This window comes from Stylophora pistillata, chromosome 12 (assembly GCF_964205215.1).
Source record: "Stylophora pistillata chromosome 12, jaStyPist1.2, whole genome shotgun sequence".
NCBI lineage: Eukaryota > Metazoa > Cnidaria > Anthozoa > Scleractinia > Pocilloporidae > Stylophora > Stylophora pistillata.
In genome coordinates, this window is record NC_142530.1 from 22,890,465 (window position 1) to 22,912,872 (window position 22,408).

The 22,408-nt window shown below is 37.9% G+C and overlaps 2 protein-coding genes across 3 annotated transcripts in view; both read right to left on the bottom strand.

Moving 5' to 3' along the window:
• Nucleotides 1-2,433, bottom strand: part of LOC111331926 (methyltransferase-like protein 27) — a 9,289-nt gene extending 6,856 nt beyond the window's left edge. The window contains exons 1-2 of one of the 2 annotated variants that reach the window (XM_022937154.2): nt 2,262-2,390; nt 1,216-1,303 (exon numbers count right to left, since the gene is read on the bottom strand). In XM_022937154.2, coding sequence (XP_022792889.1) covers nt 1,216-1,247 — 32 coding nt within the window. In that variant the 5' untranslated portion in view covers nt 1,248-1,303; nt 2,262-2,390. Of the gene's footprint in view, nt 1-1,215; nt 1,304-2,261 lie in introns of both variants that reach the window. The other variant, XM_088740208.1, reaches the window with a different exon arrangement.
• Nucleotides 2,434-4,273: 1,840 nt separating this feature from the next.
• Nucleotides 4,274-22,363, bottom strand: LOC111331925 (dolichyl-diphosphooligosaccharide--protein glycosyltransferase subunit STT3B). Its single transcript, XM_088740207.1, has 20 exons — nt 22,137-22,363; nt 19,733-19,841; nt 19,296-19,405; nt 18,525-18,613; nt 17,913-18,001; nt 17,501-17,566; nt 16,476-16,575; nt 15,532-15,630; nt 13,745-13,891; nt 13,515-13,563; nt 12,320-12,474; nt 11,643-11,875; nt 10,149-10,354; nt 9,468-9,539; nt 9,161-9,260; nt 8,009-8,182; nt 7,063-7,176; nt 6,167-6,291; nt 5,163-5,250; nt 4,274-4,901 (listed from the first exon to the last, which is right to left on the bottom strand). Exons 1-20 carry the CDS (start codon nt 22,331-22,333, stop codon nt 4,791-4,793), a joined length of 2,433 nt encoding a protein of 810 aa, XP_088596333.1. The 5' UTR covers nt 22,334-22,363; the 3' UTR covers nt 4,274-4,790.
• Between the last annotated feature and the right edge of the window lie 45 nt (nt 22,364-22,408).

The window sequence follows — 22,408 nt, forward strand, 5'->3', positions numbered from 1 at the left end:
ACTCGAACCACTGACCTCTGCGATACTAGTGCAGCGCTCTACCAATTGAGCTAACAAGCCAACTGGGAGCAGGCCGTTAAGTTGATTCGCAATAAACCCGTGAAAGTGATAAATGAGATACAATGAATATATGAAGTTCATATATTTTGAACTGCGGTATTAGATACGTATGATGCACGATCCTCGCAGTAGATAAATAGCACTATATATGCAGTAGCGAAAATCAGACCTGAAAAAAATCAGGCCTACACGGGACTCGAACCACTGACCTCTGCGATACTAGTGCAGCGCTCTACCAATTGAGCTAACAAGCCAACTGGGAGCAGGCCGTTAAGTTGATTCGTAATAAACCCGTGAAAGTGATCAATGAGATACAATGATTCAATGATACAATGATTCATTGTATCTCATTGATCACTTTCACTTTGGTAGAGCGCTGCACTAGTATCGCAGAGGTCAGTGGTTCGAGTCCCGTACAGGCCTGATTTTTTTCAGGTCTGATTTTCGCTACTGCATAAATAGCGCTATTTATCTACTGCGAGGATCGTGCATCATACGTATCTAATACCGCAGTTCAAAATATATGAACTTCATATATTCATTGTATTTCATTTTCATTATCAGTTTCTAACGCCACATGGATGGCTACAAAGAAATTTTTGAGTCGAGCGATCGTCGATTGTTTTTGTCGATAAGCACTCCAAACTGTGGTCTGGTTTAAGTATAATAAAAAGAGGTAGTATTCACTTCAAATAATCACGCTTCGTTTATTTCCTCTTTTCAATAATTCATTTCCTGCAAGAAAGTCGGCCAAAGTGTTTACATTCGGAAAATATCACGTATGTAAATTCACGAATTTCATCTTGATAGGACATAAGCAAATAAAAATATCTGTGCTTAATCATCGATGAAACAGTTCTTGACATGAATTTTCAATTTAAAATAGTAGAGGAAACTCTCCTTTTTAACCCCATCTGATCAAGAAAAAGCTCGAATTTGCGCTCTATACCAAACTTGCACTCGGTGTTTAGCGCTGGACACTCGTCAGTCGTAAGATACAACAAAGAAGTCGATTTCAGTCGACAATTTCGCTCATTTGCTCATACAAATCAACGAGTTATAGTATTCAACGATACCGTATGCCTCACCCATGCTGTAAATTTCAAACGAGTGAAACACACTTCGCTTGAATGAATAAAATCAATTGAAACTAACCTACAACGCTCCAGTGATCGCTTATTCGTCATGCTGATTTCCCCAAGCGATATGGTCAGCTATGGTTTACCGATCCCCAAAGGAAATGCTGTCAAATCCCAGAATTACGTAGAGAAAAATATCAGACGATCCTGCGTGGTGTTTTCACGTTTCAAAGCTGCTACGATTCACTTCAACTCACTAAAACGTATTCAGGGTAAACACGCGGCGTCGATAACTATTTTAACCCTCAGTGAGTGCGTGACGTCACATCTACAGCTCATAAACTGGTGGAGATTCTCTGTCGAATCTCGTTTCTCATTTTCAGTTTAAATTATTTATCCGCTGGAAAAAACCTGATTGCCATGTCAAGAGCTAGCCTAAAATTAATTTTTTTTTTAACCAAAACAAATACAAATACAAAAAAAGATGGTGAACCATTAGATATTATGATAGTAATCGTTACTTCGGATTACTTCAGATTACTTCATCTTCGCCCTTTCACTCAAGTGTACGTGATAACGGAAAGGATTGTAAAAGTTTCAAGGAAATAAACCGATATTTGCGAAAGCGGAGTAAACTGCCAAGGTCAACTTAATTCATTTTCTGTCAGAAAACACAAGCAGTCCGTGTCACTGGTCGGATGTTCGACTCGTGTCATGATCACGTGTTCCACATGTGCGTTCTCGTAGTCTCACTTGTTGGTCACGTGGCTGTCTCGACGAAATGTTAATTTTATTGTGAACGTAATCCTCGACGCTTATTTTGGGTCGCCTTGGATAAAAGATACTTCCAAAAGAAAATTAACCAATTCAGCAAGGATTTCACGTTAAAATTGCAGCATAGGTGTAATTTCCTGTATGTAAAATGATAGGCGTCATTTCATGTCTGTAAGATTGTGGAGTTGATTGAGTAATAATTTGTCGCACGCGTCATGTAGCTTGACAGCTGAGCAGAAGATAAGTACTTCGGAAGATTTAAGAACACAGAGGAAAAATATTCCTGAACCTTAAAGAATGAACACAGTCAGTATTCTCTTGACTAAAAAACGACCATGGTCTACTTACTGGCTTAACTTTGAACTTTGTAAGACTCTGGTTACCATCTCGACTTGACACGCGACGAGGGACTCCGCGAACTGGTGATATGTTGTGACAGCTCAAGGTTCGCCAGAACAAAGGACGTGAAAACTGAAAATGAGCTTATTAAAACTAGTACTGTTCGGTTTTTATCTTAATTATGGAAGGTTTTTCTGTGTGGCTTTGCAACAAAAGGCTTTAGTTAACGGCAAAAACGGCGTCCTTTCGCTGATTATTTGACTTCGTGTTTGAATAATTCAATTATATCGCACGCTGTCTATCTACTCTCACTAGTACTTTGTACTTTCCCACATTCGAAATACGTCAGAATCGATAAAAGCGGCAAGGAGAGCGGACCGTCATCCCTTGCGTACGGGAGAGCAATGAATCACACGTGCCAATGAATTGTATCAAATCGTGCCGGAAAAGATGCATGCAAATTCACGAATTACCTTGCAACACACAGTCTCTTTCGCAGCCGTTGTTTGGGCCCGTCACGCAACGTGGGGGAGGGAGCGTTGCGTGACGAGCCAAAAAACAACGGCTGCGAAGGAGACTAGACAACACGACAAAGTTAACGAATTTGTAAACACTTATCATAAAAATTCTTTCTCTTTGGCCATCGTAGCTTGATAAGAAATAGTACACAAACTGCAGTTTCAAACAGGACAGTAAAACGCACGTTGGAAAACAAGATTAGTAAACTTTACTTGACGTTTCGTATGTTTCGACATACATCTTCAGATGTAGATGAAAAAATCAATTTAGACCAAACATTTTTTGCGTTGTTTACAAATGGCTTAGGGTAGATGACCAAAGTTCAATTTGTGTCATAATTATCCAATATAAAATATTACCGACGATCTCAGATTCCAAAATAACTTGTACAATGAGTAGCTAGTACGCTAATGGAGGTACTCCTAGAAAAAAAATTATTTTTCTTAACTTTTCCAAGCCTGGCCCATAAAATCCTTACATACCAGTTTATGAACAAGGAAACTGGTCAAGCCGGAAATTAAGGGTGCTCCTCGGATGTTTTTTCCTTTATCCACGCCAGGTCCCTGAAATCCTAACATACCAGTTTATAAACAAGGAAACGTGGAAACCAGTCACGGCAAAAATTAGCTTTCTTAATGACCTTGCCTCGATATTTGGTCGAAGGAATGAAAAAAAAAAAAAAAAAAAAAAAAAAAAGCGGATATATGGCCTCAGATTCGTGGGAAGAATCAATGCACAACCTAAGTTCTAAGTAGGAGACTGATATTACACTGGTTTTACTAAATACTACAACCAGACTACTACTAAAGAACTTCCATTCTAGAAATCTAGATTTTTTCTTGATTGAATGCGTAGGGGAAATTTTTTTTCTTCAAATAGAGGGCATTTTACTCTTTGAGTCAGCGAAGTTTTCCTAGTAGATCCGAAGATATAGATTTGGTGGCTACTGCCACCTATGGGAGGCGAACCCACATACGTCGCCGAGATAAGTGAGTGAGTGATGGTAACAACAGAATTCTGATCTCGACCTAATCTTGACACGATGTTTCCCGGTGCTACCAATTAATTGTTTCTGAGTACTGCAGAAGACTATAAACATATCGATAATGATCGCTGTTGTGTGGACAGAAAACCGGTTAAGTAAAGCCTGCGGGAAAGGGGGTGAAACTTGGTCAATTTTAGCTGCCTCAACAATCTATTCTTTGGCCAACCATAGACCCTGTCGTTGTCACTTTGGTAGTACGGTGACAACTTCATAACCGCGAGTTTTCCTATTTTTGAATCCCTACTTACCAGAATTTTATTACCCCCAAAAATCCCGAAAATAAGCGACCCCACTCTAATAACTATCGATAACGCAACCCCATTATAGTAAATCCAGTCGTTAAAATGCGACCCCATCCAGTGGCACATCCCCATTAGCCTATTACTAGGAAGTTCTCCCCCTGGAAATAAGCACGGGGCCAAAGATACGAAACTAAAATTACGGATTGCCAAAGTCATTCGGTTGAAATGATCGCTTTATTTTACAACGGTTGGTTTGACGGGGTATTTCCAAAATAAATTTATCTTTACCAAAAAGCAAATGAGATGGACAATTAAATTGGAAAAAAAATACTAGTAATTAAAACATTCGCATTATATGCTGCCAATCTTGAAGGAAAACACCCAAAAGTAAAGCACACAGAGGTATTTAAGTCAGAGGGGTTCCTGACCTGTTAAGGTAGCTATGTGTTTACTTAGAACCAGTAAAATTTGAGTCAAATCTCAGTGCCGCCAAATGAAGCTGTGAACAACCCTAACACGTTAAGTTACACATTCAAATACTACCTTCATCTCAGAAAAACCTAAAATAAACAAATGACCATGAAGAAGAGACTACCAGTTACTACTAAAACATTTCAACTACTAGAAAAACTGGAGTCGCTAAAGGTTTGTCTACGAATGGAATAAACACGATGATTCTTGCACGCGGCGGAGAACGTTCGTTTTGTTTCACATGACGTCGTCACTTGCCGCTCATGTGCTTTTTTTTACTTTCTTGGCTTTGTTCTTCTTTTTCCCTTTTCGTTGAACTCTCTTTCCTTGAATTACGTTAACTTTATCTTTGATGTGTCCTTTCCTATTATTCTGTAAAAGAATAAAAAAGGTACAAATCACGGACTCGCTGAGATCCACTTGTAAATTGGGTGACTAACAAGTCGACGAGGTATGGAGAGAAGTTAAACCACAAAAACCGCGGAAAAGGAAGAGAGAAGGCCTTCTCAAAGCGCAGAAAGAAAAAAAAAAAAAAAAAGGTAAAGAGGCTGCGAATCGTCACGTCTTCAAAAAGAGCGGGAAAACAAATTTATCACGAGATAGATTCAAGGAAGGTCTGTAAGTAGCACATACCCTTCTCGGAATATATTTGGTTTTGGGTTTTAAATTTGATGTCCTCAAAGGTACTTTGCTCTTGACTCGATTTGCATAATCTTTAACCCTGAAAATACAAAAAACAAAATTGTTTGATCACTACGTTAAGTAAATACAACTTGAAGTAAAGAGGTATACACTTTAATACTCAGTTAAAAAGGAAAATTCAATTGACTCAAAGTTCACTGCTTTTCAAGTAATTTTATCGCAACTAGACGACGTTTGATAAAGGATTACTTTGGTTTTTCTTTACATCGCTTTGTAATTGGTTGTTAGAGAATTCGCGCCATCTTCTCAACCAATCAGATGCAAAAACTGAAGCTAACCGCGACACGACACGACGTGGAAAGGAATGACAATGACGCATCAAACCAGTCGCTAGATACTTTCACCTACCTAATCATTCTAAGCAACAGATGGCAGTCTGCGGCCTTTCCTTATATTCAGGTAGTTCGGCAAACCGGAAAACTCTTGAACAAAAGTTTCTCTTTCAAATCGGCACTCTTAATCTCATCGCTATCAGTGAACTCTTTTCATTCTACTAATTCATTCTTGTCTTTCTCGTTATCCTGTTCCCACCAATAGCGTAGCTCCACTTTCTGCATAGAAACACACACGCAACCCACAATTCCTCAATTCGCTCTGAGGAGGGGCTAGCGCTCGAAATGTCAGCTTTGAAATCCTTTACGGTGACCAATTGATAACACCAAATTCGCTTTTTTCCATTTTTTTTTCTTTCAGTTTGCCTGTTTTGAGATTTCATCGGCTCGTTATAATTTCTACTTCGCTCTGATTGGCTATTGCGATGACTATGGTTTTTATTTAGTACACTCGATCGAAATAAGCGCTACTGAATAAACCAAACAAAACAGAACCTGTCTCCGTAAATTGCCCGCTACAAGTTTGAGAAAAAGAAAATTATTTGGAACTTAACAGAAATAATAAACTCTACTGAACACTAGTGTTTCCTGAGAGCAACTTACTTGTAAATCCTAACTAACCAATGCTCGGAAGTGAAAGCTTCCTCTAAATGTTCTAAATGGAAGTTTTTATTTCCGATTTCTACGTTACGAGTCCTGTCAAAACCAGACGGAGACCGAAAGTCCAGCTAAAAATAATGAAAAAATAAATGCGTTAAATAAATGATAAAAAGTGTTGCTTTCAAAATGGAGGTCGAGGTAAAAAAAAAAAATGCTTAATCTTAAAAAGGGCATGGCCATCGCAACCCTGCGGTGTTGGCGATTGTCAAATGTATTCCGGCATGCATTCGCAACATTTTCGTAGAGTTTCCCTTTTTCGCGCTCATAAAATCTTCGAAGCAGATAACTCTGAACCTTCTTAAACGCAAAGTCAGTCAAACAGGCCCCGGTCGTTCAAAGGGTGGATGATGCTTTCCACTGAATAAATCACTATCCAGTGGATAGTGCAGTATGTTTTGTTATTACATGGCTGTTTCACAAGGACTGGGAACTACCGAATTCACGAATTTGATCGGCTGAAATCAATAGTGAAAGCGGTCTAGATTTTCCCATCTTGACCGGCATCTAGACCAGTCTAGAAAAAAAAGGTACAAAGAATATAAAACTTTGGCATATAAGACACAGCTATATAATAAACATCTTATTAACCGAGCTAGGTCGGTCGGTATGGGAGAATCTTGACCTCGGTCGCTGGTACAGACCTCACTGCGTTTGGTCTGTACTGGCGACCTCGGTCGAGATTCTCCCATACAGACCTCCCGCTCAGTTAATAAGAACTAATTAACACTTGTCCACTAGATAGCAATGTATCCGTTGGAGAGTGTTATCCGCTATTTAATCAACTGGGCCCTGGTGGCTAAACTATACATGTTCAACGCCAACAAATTCGAACAGTTTACCTGCATCTCCCCAAAGCGATAATAACACATTTTGTACATGAGACAGTTGAGAAGGACTGGTGACCCGGCCGAGTCCACCCGGAACTCGCCTTGTGGAGTGAAGTAATCTGACTCCTGCAAACAAACATACCGAGACATCAACTCGAAGAAACAAGCAAAAAAAGAAGGGGTAGGGGAAGTGCAGTATGGGACGGGGGGGGGGGGGGAGGACTGGGGTGGTAAAAGAAGGGAGCAATGAGGTCCAGTTCCCCCTTCCAAAAAAAGAAAGACACTAAAACAACACAAGTATTGGAACCCAAACCCCTCCTGCAACGTACGGATGCTTATCAATGCATTATAGTCTTGATGACCGTGCGCCAATTTTCTCTTACGTTACGGTTAACAAATCCGCCGACTACCTCATTCTTCTTTATTAGGCTCACAACCACTTGTAAGATTTCATGCTCAAAAATAAAACGAATACCCTAACATAACCACCACGATACCGCCACACTCCATTAACATCTGACTACTTAATTTCATAAAACTTGATTTCTTTCTCAGATCTTGAAACTGAAGATAAAGACTTCTTTACTTTAAAATTTAGTTTGTGCACAAACCCCAATCGAAACCCTTCCACACCCAAGATCTGATTGTTGATTCCATCTTTTCGCTGTTACACATTTTCCTGTAAAATAGTTACAAGACTTTCGTATTTAATGAAGACAACAACTTCTACCTGATAAGTTTGAGTATTCTCATTACCTGTTTGCTGGGTAATGTATGAGCAGTACAGAGAGAAGTTACTCATGAGTCACTTCTGTGAGTTTAAAGGTCTAGCGAGAGGTATCTGAATGTGAATGCCCCACATTTTTTCAATCAATAAGTCGACCGAAAACCAACTTCTCCTAAGCAATAATAAAGAAATTTAAGATAGCTAGCGCCAATATTTCAGATTCTGACTAGCCTTGATTTCTTGAGGATGCTCGCCTTCAGCAATTCTGACCATCCAAAGGAACTTGTTTATGTCATCACCAGAATAGCCAATCACACCACCGAATATAACCAAGACATAATCCACATCCAACATCTTCATTATCTTATATGCTGATGTTTCATTGGATGACATGGCCTTTCCCACCTGATAATCAACACGAGAAAATCAAACAAGGTCCAAAAAGTCACATCAGATAGAGGGCCTTGTCTTGACGTCTGATGTGAACACTACCAAGACTTAATACTCGCTCAGAAACAAACAATCAAGACAATGGATGAACCCGAAATGCTTTCACTCCCAAAAATCCCACATTAATTTTCCTTACTGTCTGTCATACATTTTAATGATTTCATCAATGAGAATTTGGTTTCCAATCTAGCTCTCTTCTAGTTTGATACTTTCTGGTCACCTTTTTTTCCTAACGGTACATTGATGTCATAAAGGAGAAACTGTCTATTAACCTCTCCAGGGACTATGAGGGTCTGCTGGTCGACAGACTTAGTGGCGTTTAAAAGACGAACTTCATCCACGCTTAAAACTAAACAAACTTGCTCCAAATATTTCTCATCCACAATTTGCAGGAAAAAGCAATTACCAACTTAATAGTGAAAGTATATATATATGTTGTGATTTGGATATATCAACAAAGTCGAAATGGGAAATTGGCCACCGTAACGATTACAAAAGCTGACGTTTCGAGCGTTAGCCCTTTGTCGGAGCGAATGACGAAGGGCTAACGCTCGAAACGTCAGCTTTTGTAATCGTTACGGTGGCCAATTTACCATTTCAACTTTGTTGATATATCCATATTATTTCGTTACCCCCACCGACGCAGCCCCAAACAGTTTCTTTAGAAACCATCAGCCTTTATATATGTTGTAGTTCAATTTTATCCTTGGTTCAAATTTTATTTTCCTTTGTTCTCGGTCATGTTAATGTATGATAATGAGTGAAACAAAGGAAAATAAAATTTGAACCAAGGATAAAATTGAACTACAACATATACAACCCATCATTTGATAAACTATAATAATAACAATAATAATAATAATAATAATAATAATAATAATGATGATGATGATAGTGATGATACTAATGATGAGAATGACAATAAGCCTGTACCAGGGCTATATGGCTGTTATTCCATGTGTTGTTGTCCACAAGTGTTGTTCGATTTGCCATGCCAGCAATCTGATATCCATAGTCCCACCAAGACATGACCCTGAATAAAGAAAAGTACCAAGTCTAACAAAATAAAACTAAAAAAGAGCGTTATCATCATTTTTGGTCCTTCTCCATCCACCCTCCAAGTAAAGTATACCTCACTCAAATTTTCTGGTACTCAAATTTTCTGGTACTTAAGCAAAACAGCTGTAACATGAAAAATAAGTTCATGATATCAAAAATCGGAGACCAAAGTAGTACATACCGTGCATTATCATCTGTGTTTTGTCTAAGCCAGAAGTATGCCTCTCGGAAATCATCCAAAATGTTTCGACTCCTGGATAGAGACGGTTACAAGTTCATTAACAATTTTTAAACAGGGATGAACATTTTGGGACACTTCTGCAAAATCACCTATAGATATCGCATCCTTTTCACTAGGCGATCCTTCCTCTCCCCCCCTCCCCTCCCCCCTCCCCTCCCCCCCCCGCCTGGCAAAGTTTACTTTAATTTCTTTGATAAGATAACAAAATAAAACTAAAAAAGAGCATTTGCTGTCAATTTCATTTGGAGAGGAAGTCATTTGTCACTTTCAAAAGGAAATCATCGTGGTCATGGAAAAATTTTGCATGTGTTTTTCAAAGATGTCCCAAGCACTTTTGGCCAGTACTGTATACTCCTAATGTGTTTGGGACAACAACAGAACACAAAGACCCATGACAAGGTTCTAGTCAGAGGAACATTAAAATTTGCCTCACTCAACACATGTAGGAGATCTGGGTGGCCTAACAGTCAGCATGTTCGACTCCCACGTCAAAATAATGGTGCAAATTTCAAGAACTGGCTGGGTCATTGTGAAGTGTTCTTGGGCCAAACTCTTGTCCCTCTCCTCAAACATGGGTGCCAGTTGGAAGGAACAGTGAAAAGCACGAATGATAAGCCTTACCCATCATAGTTTGTAGAGGCTAAGACAACAGAGGGACTTGAATAGGCATTGCTGGTCACCCAAGTGCAATGCACTGCAAACATCATCAGCATCATTACTGTACACATCACTACCATTCCCTTTAGATTCGCACCAATCACTGTGTCTTCTTCCTCCTTCTCCTTATCTTCTTGTTTGGTCTTGCTGTTATGTGACTTCTTCTTGAGCTGGAGATGAAGACAATGAACCAAGCAGGAAAATAGTAAAGATTTCACAGTTTCCAGGAATCATTTATATCTAAGTTAAAAGCCTTAGAATCTCTGAGTAACACCCCACCTCTACACATTGGAAAGTGACCTATAGTAAGTAAGTAAAGGCTTTACTTAATGAGGGTAGCACTAAAATAGTAAAGAATACTAATAAACCAGTGGCCCTCCTAGCACTAAAAATATGATAAAAATATTAGAGATATTTAAAAATTATGGCTTAACTACATAAAAATGAGCTATGAAAATTACTGTTACAGAATAAAATGATTTAAAACCTGTTGGTCATTGAAAATGCTCTTCCAGAGTAATATTTTAAAACTACTTAAGGTGACCAGTTTTCGAGTTGATAGTGGCAGGGTGTTCCACGTTTTACATGCTGTCGCTGTAAAAGTTCTTTCTCCTTTCTTTTGACGTTTGACAATCGGACAAGCTACATTAAAATTTGTATAATTTATCTGGTTTCTCGTGAATGAAATAATTTGAATATATCAACAAAGTTGAAATAATAAATTGGCCACTGTTACGATTATAAAAGCTGACGTTTCGAGCGTTTGCCCTTTGTTGGAGCTAACGAAGGGCTAACGCTCGAAACGTCAGCTTTTATAATCGTAACGGTGGCCAATTTACCATTTCAACTTTGTTGATATATACAAATTATTTTGTTACCCCCACCGACGCAGCCCCAAACAGTTTCTTTAGAAACTATAAGCCTTTATTCTCGTGAATGAGTTTCACTAGAAAGTTTCAGCAAAGTTTTTAAGTAAGCAGGTACATTTCCTTGTAGCCGTTTATATACAATGGAGCATTTTGCTATCTTGACCTGTTCATAAAAGGTAGCCATTTAAGTGATGCAGAGAGGTGATTAAAAGTGGAGATTCAACTATAATAATGAAGGCCCACTACCCCATCAATCAACCAATGTCCCAGAAAGTGCAACACTACAAAAAGGGAAAAAAGCCTTATTCAATCAAATGCTCATTTACACATCATGAAAAACTCAAGAAGATGCAAAACATTCAAAAGAATCATAACACGATAACAATCAATACAATAAAAATTGTTTCAGCCAAAATGTGTTATTTCTCACTGAATGGACAAAGGCAGCAGAGCCAAGATAACAGGCCACAGAGCTTCAAGCAGAGACAACACCTTCTTCATCCCACACCTCTTATGGTTTTGCCGATCAATGCATAAAGTGCAAACTAACCAGTAGGCTGCACAGCATTCCTTAAAACAGAAAATTTACCTTGTCATACAAATCTTTCTTCTTTTTCTTGTCGTTTTCTTCACTGCTACTCTCTCCACCAGCTGGTCTGGCTTCTGCATCTTTGTTTTCTGGGGGCCGATCATCCACCAGGTAGTTGTCCAATGTGACAGAGAAGGCAATGGCTGCCAGGATGCACACCACTGGTGTCAAAGTTAACATGAGGCGAACCATCACACCCGCAAAGTACACAGCTGTTGTAGCATACAGGCAAACTGTCATGGAAAAAAAAAAAGTATTCCTGAGCTGTGCCAAACAATGAACAAATCCAGAAGTAAAACAATGCTATTGTTAAGGCTACATTCATACTTGGTGCTCCAACATTAGTGCCAGGGCACTGGCACAAAATGGTGTTGTGTTCAGACACTGGGTCCCGAATATAGCAGTGCCCGTTTCAGTACCTGAGTACAAGGTGAAGACCTTACACCTGGGCGCGGGCACGGTGCCTGAATTCTGGTGTGGATACTTGAAAAAAAAAGGCGCATTCACATAACTGCCCACCAAGAATGGTACTTGGGCACCGTGCTCAAGCACCAAGTGTGAACGCAGCCTTAGTTAGTAAAACTGCTTTTTTTGGTAAAAAAAAAAAATTGATCAGGATTGATCTATCCTTAAAAGGTTTGACTAATAAATCAATTAGGGTAAAATTTTTTACTCACCAAAAACTCTTTCATCATTAATATTCTTGATCACAAACCAGAGACCAGCAGGAAAAGTACAGATTAAGACATGAAGATCAAAGAAGAAAGAAACCCATGTGGTTGGCTGATGCTCAGAAACAGAGGCAATGATTGGAATATGAATCTTGGCGTACCTGGTTGAGGTTGAGAGAAAAATTTAAAATTCTATATTTTTAACATCAATAGAAACATGCACTTGAGTATGTTTTGCAGGAATTTATTCATACCCTATGAGAAGACTGAAATTTCTCCTGAAAATGTTTATATTTTTTTATTTTCTGTCTATATAGTAGAACAAAGGCAAAGAAAGAAATTCAGTGGCCTTTTGGCATTTTTTAACTTGTCAAGTCCAGCAGAGGAGAGTTTCACACTACTTGTATACGATTTGTGTATGCAGGTCCAGTTACTGGTGATATACAGTGGAATCCTGATTTCTCGAACCTCCAAGGGAAACACAAATTGGTTTGAGAAATCGGGAGTTCGAGAAATTGGGGGTGAAATTACAAGTGAAGCAAATCCAAGGGAAACAAGGTTTGGTTCGAGATATCGGGAGGTTTGGGAAACTGAGGGTTCGAGAAATCGGGATTCCACTGTACCATCACCTGTGAGATCTCTCACTACTGTCTGTTTAACCTACAAGGAGACCCTCGCATTTGGGTTTTGCCTTATGGCATGGCCACCTATAAATTTTGAAACCCCTAAGAGCAACAAGCATTTAATTTCTCCTTACAATATCACTCCCAATTGAAACATTAAGGTCAGGAGAATAAAGAAAACGATCACCAACTACAAAAACTCTTGATTGATAAGCAAAGTCTCCTTGTCAGCATTTTAGGAAACATATAGAGAACAGTGTGGAGAATATGCATACTGATGTTAGAGTGCAAAGTGTCGAACCACCAGCAGCCGCTTCTGAAAAATCTGTTTTAAACTCCTCTATGTGAATATTTTAAGCAAAAGTGAAGGTGAAAAAAATTAATTGCAACTAGATTAAGCTGCGGGATTTCTTATATAATGAAAGAAAGTATTTTTTTTTTTTGCAGCATTTCATTTTACTTAACTTTTTCCGATCAAGATAACTTTTTTCTGAGGATCAAAGACCATGTAGAAAATCTGCAAAAATTAAAACCCACAAAATTTTCAAGCTACACAGTAGACTCTCAGTCTGACTTACCCAGTGTCATACAGAGAGTAAAACCGTCCACTCCAGGGGGCAACATAACCTGGAAGAAAGAAGAGGTCAACAAGTTGATTTCGATGCAAATATGGGTGATCCTCAGGCAATTACAGAAAACCCTCATTTTAAAAATTCAAACATTATCAATTGCTGTTTCAAGTGATTCATCAAGAATCCTCATCCGTATCTTACAGTAAACAGAAAACTGTTGCCAGTAGCCTACATACCAGCATAAGTGAGAAAAATGACAGCAATGAACACCAAGCCTGCTACAGCCGCCACAGCAAACACAAAGATGTTCTTAAAATCAGTCCACGATACTTTGCTTCTAATATACACTAAAAATGCATAGGCTTGGAGCAGTGCAAATGTACCTGGGACAAAGAACAGAAAGCATTATTCAAATGAAAAGGAGGCAAATAATATTCTTAACAAATCAATGACATTGTATACCACACAACAAAAAGTGTTTTTTGGTATTCCTAAAAATCTCTTTTCCACCGAGATAGTGAAAAACAGTGAATAAATGTTGTTGACTTCCTCCTGTGATATAAACTACAAATATTGACTCTTCATTTTGCTTATTGTTTAAAGCAATAAGCTGATTAGAGATAATAGATCTATTTGGAAAAGGGGGGGGAGGGGAGAGAGGCAGCAGAGAGTGGTTTCAGCCTCAGAGGCCAAGTGCACCATAACTGCCAGAATTTATGTTGCCTGCAGAAAGTAAGAACATGTCTCTCTTCCTGGGTGGAATTCCAGCTCAGCTAAACCCTCCCCATCCACTAGCATTTTGTCATGTTTTCCTGAACAATTTCCCATACCCATATCTATCAATAGAAGCAGAGAGACGCTGAGAAAGCAATGTCTTCTGCCCAACAACACAACACAACACAATAACCTGAACTCACGACCAAACCTCTTGATAAGGAGAGCAACAAACTAACCATCAGCGGTCTACAGTTCTTACCCTTAAAAACAATGGACTTCATTTTTCTTATACATCTGTTCTGTTGCTGTTTTTTTTTTTTTTTTGTCTTTAACCCTTAAACCCCTACCTAAGGATGACTCTAGAGTATCTGGTTTCTTCGAACAATATCAGCCCTAACTCAAACATTAAGGTCACATGATTGATGGAAATGGCCACCAACTAAAAAAAAACCTAGATTGCTTAATAAATTCTCCTTGTTAGCATCTTAGAAAATGTAAGGAGAACAGTATGGCGAATATGCATACTGATGTTAGGTTGTAAAGGGTTAATAATTTCTCTTAGAATTATTTTTTACTAAAATACAACATTTGCGACATTTAAGTCAAAGCTTAAGACCTATCTTTTTAGTCAAGCTTTCGATTTTTAATATTAATTAATTTGTTAGTATTAATTCCTGGTTAATTTAGTTAATTATTTAAGATCATTTTAATTGACATAATTATTTTAAAGCGCTCTGAACTCTAGGGTGAGCGCTATAGAAATCCTATATATCACAATGATCAGGGCTCGACTCTAACTTTTCAACTTACTAGCCACATGGTTAGTGACATCTTAGATGTTACGACAATTTCAGTTTGTTTATTAGCCAAACTGGCTAGTGGAAATCAAAAACCACTAGCCAAAACTGAATTTCTGCTAATGAATAAAGGCTGATAGTTTCTACAGAAACTGTTTGGGGCTGCGTTGGTGGGAGTAACTAAATAATTTGAATATAACAACAAAGCTGAAATGGTAAATTGGCCACTGTTATGATTATAAAAGCTGACGTTTTGAGCGTTAGCCCTTCGTCGGAGCGAATGACGTAGGGCTAATGCTCGAAACATCAGCTTTTATAATCATAATGGTGGCCAGTTTTCCATTTCAACTTTGTTGTTATATTCAAATGAATTTCTACTAGTCTGTGGTTAGTGGGCTACCATTGGTGTTGAGCCCTGAATGATGCCAGGAAGCTTTGAAATGACTCCACAGATGGGATGTCTGTCAAAAAATTTTGACAGCTTTTTCAACCTTTGACTAACCACAAACCTGCTGCTGCCATGTGTTCACTTGTGCGGATTGGCTGGAAGCCGACAAAAGGTACTTGCATTGACATGAGGAGACCCATGATGAAGAAAGTTGTGTACGCTGAAAATAACACAGAGAAACTTAAGTATTTAAGAATAAATATTAGCGAGAAAAACACACAACATTTCGATGACTCCATGTCATCATTCTCAAGTGAGAAGAGAATAAAAATGAATAGTTAATTTATACCGTACGAAGGTGACAAACGTAAAAAGTTTAATTTTTTTTTCTTTTTACAAAAAAAATTTTTTAAACTTTTTACGTTTGTCACCTTCGTACAGTATAAATTAACTAATCATTTTTATTCTCTTCTCACTTGAGAATGATGACATGGAGTCATCGAAACGTTGTGTGTTTTTCTCACTAATATTTATTCTTAAATGTCTAACAAAATCTAATGTCATTTGAAACTTAAGTAAATAAAAATAATTCTTTAAGGTACATCACATTCACAAGCAATGTGATTCAAAATCTACTTATTAACAAAGTGTAGAACAAGTGGAAGACCATTCTAATCAACACCAAAAAAAAGACAAGGCAGAGTAGGAATGCAGTTGCCTCAGAGCCATGACTTAGGTAAGAACACCTAAAGGGCAAGTGATAGAGCAGAACAGGGGAAGGTGGATGCATCAGCCAAAGTGGGAGTGAGTGCAGCATATAAACTTGAGCCCATTTTTACCATTGGTTTTAAAAAATACACTTTCATCTCACTGTCCATTTGTTGTTATCAATTAAAAGTATCTAAAGGAAATATCATCTTTGACTTTCAAGTAAACCCACCAGAGAATACACTGCCTCTGTCTAAAATGAAGATTAAGCATATCTGTTTACATTCCCCCCTCCCCCCCCTCCTCCCCACTGTTGGGAAGAACGAAAAAAAAAAAGGTAATCAGCAATAAACTTACCAACATAAATCCTAAATGAAAACCTTCCCATCAGAAGAAGGAAGAAGACATGAAGAGGAATCAGATTGATAATGAACACATATCCACCCCATGCAGAAACCTGACAGGTGTATAAGAAAAGTCGGCATTAAAATGTGTACTAGTTAGTTTTGTATAATATGTGCTATTCCCAAATGGCCATACTAATTAGCAAAGCAAGGAACAAACTCTTTTAACCTGTGACTAAAAATATTGAAATATTCTCAGCAACAATAGTTAGAGTAAGGTTAACCAGTCATAATTGTTAAAAAGAACAAAAGAAAACCGAGCCTAGTGGAAGAATGCCAGATATTCAGATGATGAGAAAACTCATTGTACCCAAAATTTGGGATTTAAACCAAACAATCTCAAGTAAAGAAAAATAAGTAAATGAAAATTCATAATTCTTTGACCCCTACGGGCGACTAGCATCTAATTTCTCCTGACCCCCTCCCCCCATGTTCCTCAACTCCTTGACCCCCAAGAGTGACTAGCATCTAATTTCTCCTGACCCCCTCTCCCCATGTTCCTCAACTCCTTGACCCCCAAGAGTGACTAGCATCTAATTTCTCCTGACCCCCTCCCCCCATGTTCCTCAACTCCTTGACCCCTAAGAGTGACTAGCATCTAATTTCTCCTGACCCCCTCCCCCCATGTTCCTCAACTCCTTGACCCCTAAGAGTGACTAGCATCTAATTTCTCCTGACCCCCTCCCCCCATGTTCCTCAACTCCTTGACCCCTAAGAGTGACTAACATCTAATTTCTCCTTACCCCCTCCCCCCATGTTCCTCAACTCCTTGACCTCTAAGAGTGACCAGCATCTAATTTCTCCCTACAATATCACCCCTAAATCACACATTAAGCTTATGTGAATAGAGGAAATGATCAACAACTAAAGGAGCTCTTGATTGTTATACAAATTCTTCTTGTCAGCACCTAAGGAAATGTGTGGTTAACAGTAAAGAGAATACGCATACAGATATTAAGGGTTAATCATTGTACCCACCATGTAGAAGTAAGACAGGCTTGTGCATGCTGCCCAGAACACCGAACCAGTTTTAACAGACTTCACCTAGATGAATTACGTACTGAAAATTACACTGAGAAAACTTTCTCCCAAATTCACAACCCAAAACACACATTTGAAAAAAAATTCCTCCTACTCCCTAAACAAAATATGAAAAATTTTGCTCCAGATGTTAACAGTGAAAGGTAAGCAAGCCAAATATAATAAATCCAGACTAAGATTCTTTCTGAAAGAGAAAATAATAATCCAGCTCTGCTCTGTTGCAAACTGTTCTACAAGTTTAAGAATCTTACTTCATATTTTTCAGAAATAATACACAGATTCAAATCAGAATTCAAACTTGTTCCAGCTTGGGGCAAATGAAACCTATAAATGAAGTTGTAAAACCTACCCATAGAAAATATGTAAACTGCAATGCAAAGATAGCTATGCCTTCATTGTCATAAGATCCTGCCACTGACCGAGATATGTACCCAGGAACTAGAAGAGAGATACAATTATCACTTATAGAGTGCTATTTACAATGACAGATCAACAGTGCTCTACAATCAATCCTAACCCACCCATCCCACCCCAGGGGAGGACATCCATCACACAGTAATCTTGTGCGTGGGAAATTAACGTCTCCTACCCCTAACCCTGTAGGAGACGGGACCTCCATTTATTCGTCCCTATCCGAGAAGACTAGAATATCTAACCATTTCTTGATGTTATAGAAAGGAAGCATATTCTTCTCAATTATTTTAAGACCTTGAGTGTTGGTCCAGCCAGGGCTCGAACCCTCGACCTCCCGCACAACAGTCCAGCGCTCTATCCATTGAGCTAACCGGGAGGCAGTTACATTATATAGAGATACATTATATTTGTTGATCAGACTACACCATTCATGCTAAAACAACAATTTTGATGCATTCAGCATGTCTTCTAGTTCCTATTGACTCCTTATTTGCGGAATTTTAACCCGCCAACAAAAAATACCACTGCAACAGTAACTATTACTTACCAATTGCTATGAAACAAGCTGCAAAGAGACCAGCACGATCATTCCATAGTTCCTTGGTCAGGAGATACGTTGCTATGGCCGTGAGACCACTGAAGAAAAGACATAGAAAATATCGATCACTAAGATCTAAGATTTAAATTTTATTTCTCTTCACAGGACTCGAAATTAAAAGAAAAGTTCAGTCGCCATTTTGTGATTTCATACGTAAATATAGCCGCAAGTTCACAAATTTTAATCGCAAAAATCCAGCGGTTTAACAAATAAACAATTAATACGAGCTTGCAATACATATGAATAAGAGACCGCTGCAATGGCGGCCAATCAAGGTAATGGCGTTGCGTGCACAACATTGCGGATAAATTAGGTACAATTTTACCCTATATCTTCAAATGTCCAGGATAATCAAGGCACATGACAAAATATTTTTTCATTTCTTTATTTATTTCAGCAAAAATAGTGGCAAAGTAGCGACTGCTGGCTTTTTTATTCTACTCGCAAATTTGTGACTCCTCTGGAAGTTTTAGTTGTAAACATAAAAATTAAGTCGCAAATGCGACTGTATTGGTCGCAATTTCGAGCCCTGCTTCACCATTCCCCATAAGTTGCTTATGATTTTAGTTTTGATAATTTGTTATTGAATCAAGTAATATCCCCTTGCTGATATTTTTTCTTTTCTCATAACCTTTCTGCTTTGAAATGTACAGATATTGTGAGGATAAAAACTTAAGTCAAATTATCAACATTACAATGCAGATATTGAGACAACATTACCTAAACATTGGTGCCAGAAAGACACACACATCTCTGATATGTACTGTGATGTTAAGTGTGTTCAGAACCCAGTGAACAGATGCAGATGTCAACATCAAACCTGGGTAAACCTGAAGGAAAAAAAAAAAAAATTAATGACCTGTAAAATCTGTAGAACAGCTCAGTGATTTAAAGGTTGATCAACTTTAATAGTCCTTTTAACAGTTGTGGGCTTGGTGGCCAAGCCTTTGAACAGGAGTGAGGCTTAGGGTGACCTTGTTATGATAGAGATGTTGCTGCGTTTCAAATGCAAATTACTTTGTTATCATGCTAACTAAATACAGGTATCTATGACAACAGGGTCACCCTTAGCCTCACTCCTGTTCAAAGGCTTGGCCACCAAGCCTACAACTGTAAAAGGGACTATTCTCGATCAGTGAGCCAATTGTGTTACTCACTGTTCCTCCGACAATTCTGCCCAATGGATACCAGGCTCTCTCATCAAACCAGTTCAAAAAGTTATAAAATCCATGGGTGACAAGGTGATGTGTGGACCGATAGTTAAACCTGATAAATTGAAAAAGATAATAAGTTTAAGTCAGTTTTAGCTGGCCTGTAATCAGATGTAATCTTGATGTGTAACCAACTTATAGGTCCATGGGCCAAGCCTACAGACCTGTAGACTGTATGACTCTTACAAACTTTGAAACAAAACTTGAACTTTCTTGGGGAACAAGCTTGTAACAAGTTGAAAAGCTGGCCACCCATGACCCGTTGCTTTACTTTGTTTGTCCTTTTGTCTTAAAGTCAACCGAGTCTTCACCAAACTATTAGAAGTGTACATATACATCTTTAAGTAAAAAATCTTAGTCATTTACAAATGGCATTTGCTACTAAATCCCACTTGCAAAGAGAAAAATAAAATAAATAAGATTTCACCTGCCATTTAAATTTGATAGCATAAAATACATACAATACTTTATTCAAGAGAAAGGAAAATAAAAAAAATTGTAAAAAAAAGTATCTCTCGAAAGGGGATATTCTAGAGGTTAACCCTATATAAAAGATTCCCCGAATAAAAAGATCAAAACATTATATACAGATAATTAAAAACTGTTTACCATCATCTCAATCAATATTCATGTAAATCTTTAGTCTGTTACGAAATAAAGTCAATGATCCTGCGTGTACAATATCTTTAGGCAAATTATTCCACATATTAACGATCCGTACAAAAAAAGAAAATTTGTAGCAATTTACGATAGCTATTTTTACGTAGAGCTTATAATCGTGATTGGCTCTAGTTCGATTACATTTAGTAAGTTCAAAAAAGTCCGAAAAATGAAGACTATCTATTTCCAGAACTATCTTGTAGCACTGGATCAGAGATAAAAACTCTCTTCGTTTCTCCAAAGTTTGCCAATTCAACATACAAGGTATGTTTTGAACAAACCTTGCTCAAAAATTATTTAATTCTAAGTTTACTCTGATATCCATGAAAAGTATTCATCAGAGATAATCTGTATACAGTTGCAATAATTATACTTTTTATGCTTCAGTACTTTTAAGTTCATTCTGATATTCATAAAATGCAGTCATCAAAGATAATTTGTATGTAGTTACAATTATCATGCTTTCTATGTTTTAGCAAAACTTGCTAGTTCATACAAATAAATTACTTATTTCCTGTAACAAAAATTAAAGAGCAATGAATTTTCTAAAATTCTCTCCAGGTTTTTTTTTTAAATTCTTTGTCTATCTCCAATCACATCTCAATCAAGCCACAACATAAAACCACAAGAACATATGTTCTTGTATCTTTAACTCCTCCTTATTCTCAGGTGCATGTAAACACTAATTCAAAAATAGCCTAAAAAGTCCAAAATTAAAATTTAAATGGATCAGCAGAAAATAAGGAGGTCATGTCCCTTATATTGAGCAGCTGATTAAATCAATTTTTTTAGAAAATTCATCTTTTGAAAGTTGTTTATTCAAAATATTCAAACTAGAATTGTTCTTGACAAATACATATCAAAATTAAAAAAAACCTTGAAATAGATAAATTAAATGCATGCACCAATAAGATCATTTGTAGTATCACAAAATTTAAAATTATCCTCCTATTGATCAGAGCGTAATCAGGAAAAATATGATCACAAGCAAGGGAAGCCAGACGCTGAAAAAAAAAATTTCAGAAAAAAGGGTGTTCCCACCATGGTAAAATATCAGATGTGCTTTCAACTTGATATTTGCACTTTCGTTCCGGAAGATGGTTTTGCATATCTTTATTGACCCTGGATTGTGTTTCAGTCAATTTCCCTTTCTTTCACAAGTTCACGATTCAGAAATTCCCTGCAAACGAGAACTACTCTCAGTAGTCACGGCATTACACAGTATTCTAAGATATTTCAAATACTAATTAACCAGCTGACACTTCCCGATCTAATATAACCAAGACAACAAAAGACGGAAATAGTGGCCAAACATAATTGTTGCCCTTGAATGAATTCGAAATTTGAGGAGGAATTACGAAATGATTATGACCTCCCCAATTCCGAGCTAAAAAACCCGATCCAAAAGTTAAATTCGCTTCTATGTCAAATCATCGGACTGAAAAACGCTGGCCTAGCTATGGTAAAGTTAGGTTAAGTTGAAATTTGAATTTTAAGACTTTACTGAAAATGTCAAAAATTTGAAAACAAAAGACCGACTTGTCAAATGCACACAGATAAATTTTTTATCCACTTCCCAGACTTAGATATAAACATATCACGAAGAAAACTCTACTATTACCTTGGAAATCGAAATTAAAAAATAACGCGAAAAAGACTGTTCAAATTATTTCATCTGATCTTAGCTTACCACGGGTCGAACTCGTGGATGATGCTCTCGAACCGTATCACAGCGAAAAGTCGGCTCGCAAAACCCACCAGCCATGCTAAAGAAAGGATGGTGAAAGTCAGCAAGGATTGCCAGCCTATCGTCTGTGTTTTTGCCTCTGCAGAGGTAATTTTCCCTTCTTTTGAGCCAGACGCTTCGCTGCTCCGTTCGACCTCCATTTTGGAAGCTGTACCACGTTTTTCAGGCTAAGCCAATCAGCGGTTACCAGCTGTAAACTAGTGCCAGTCTCTCCA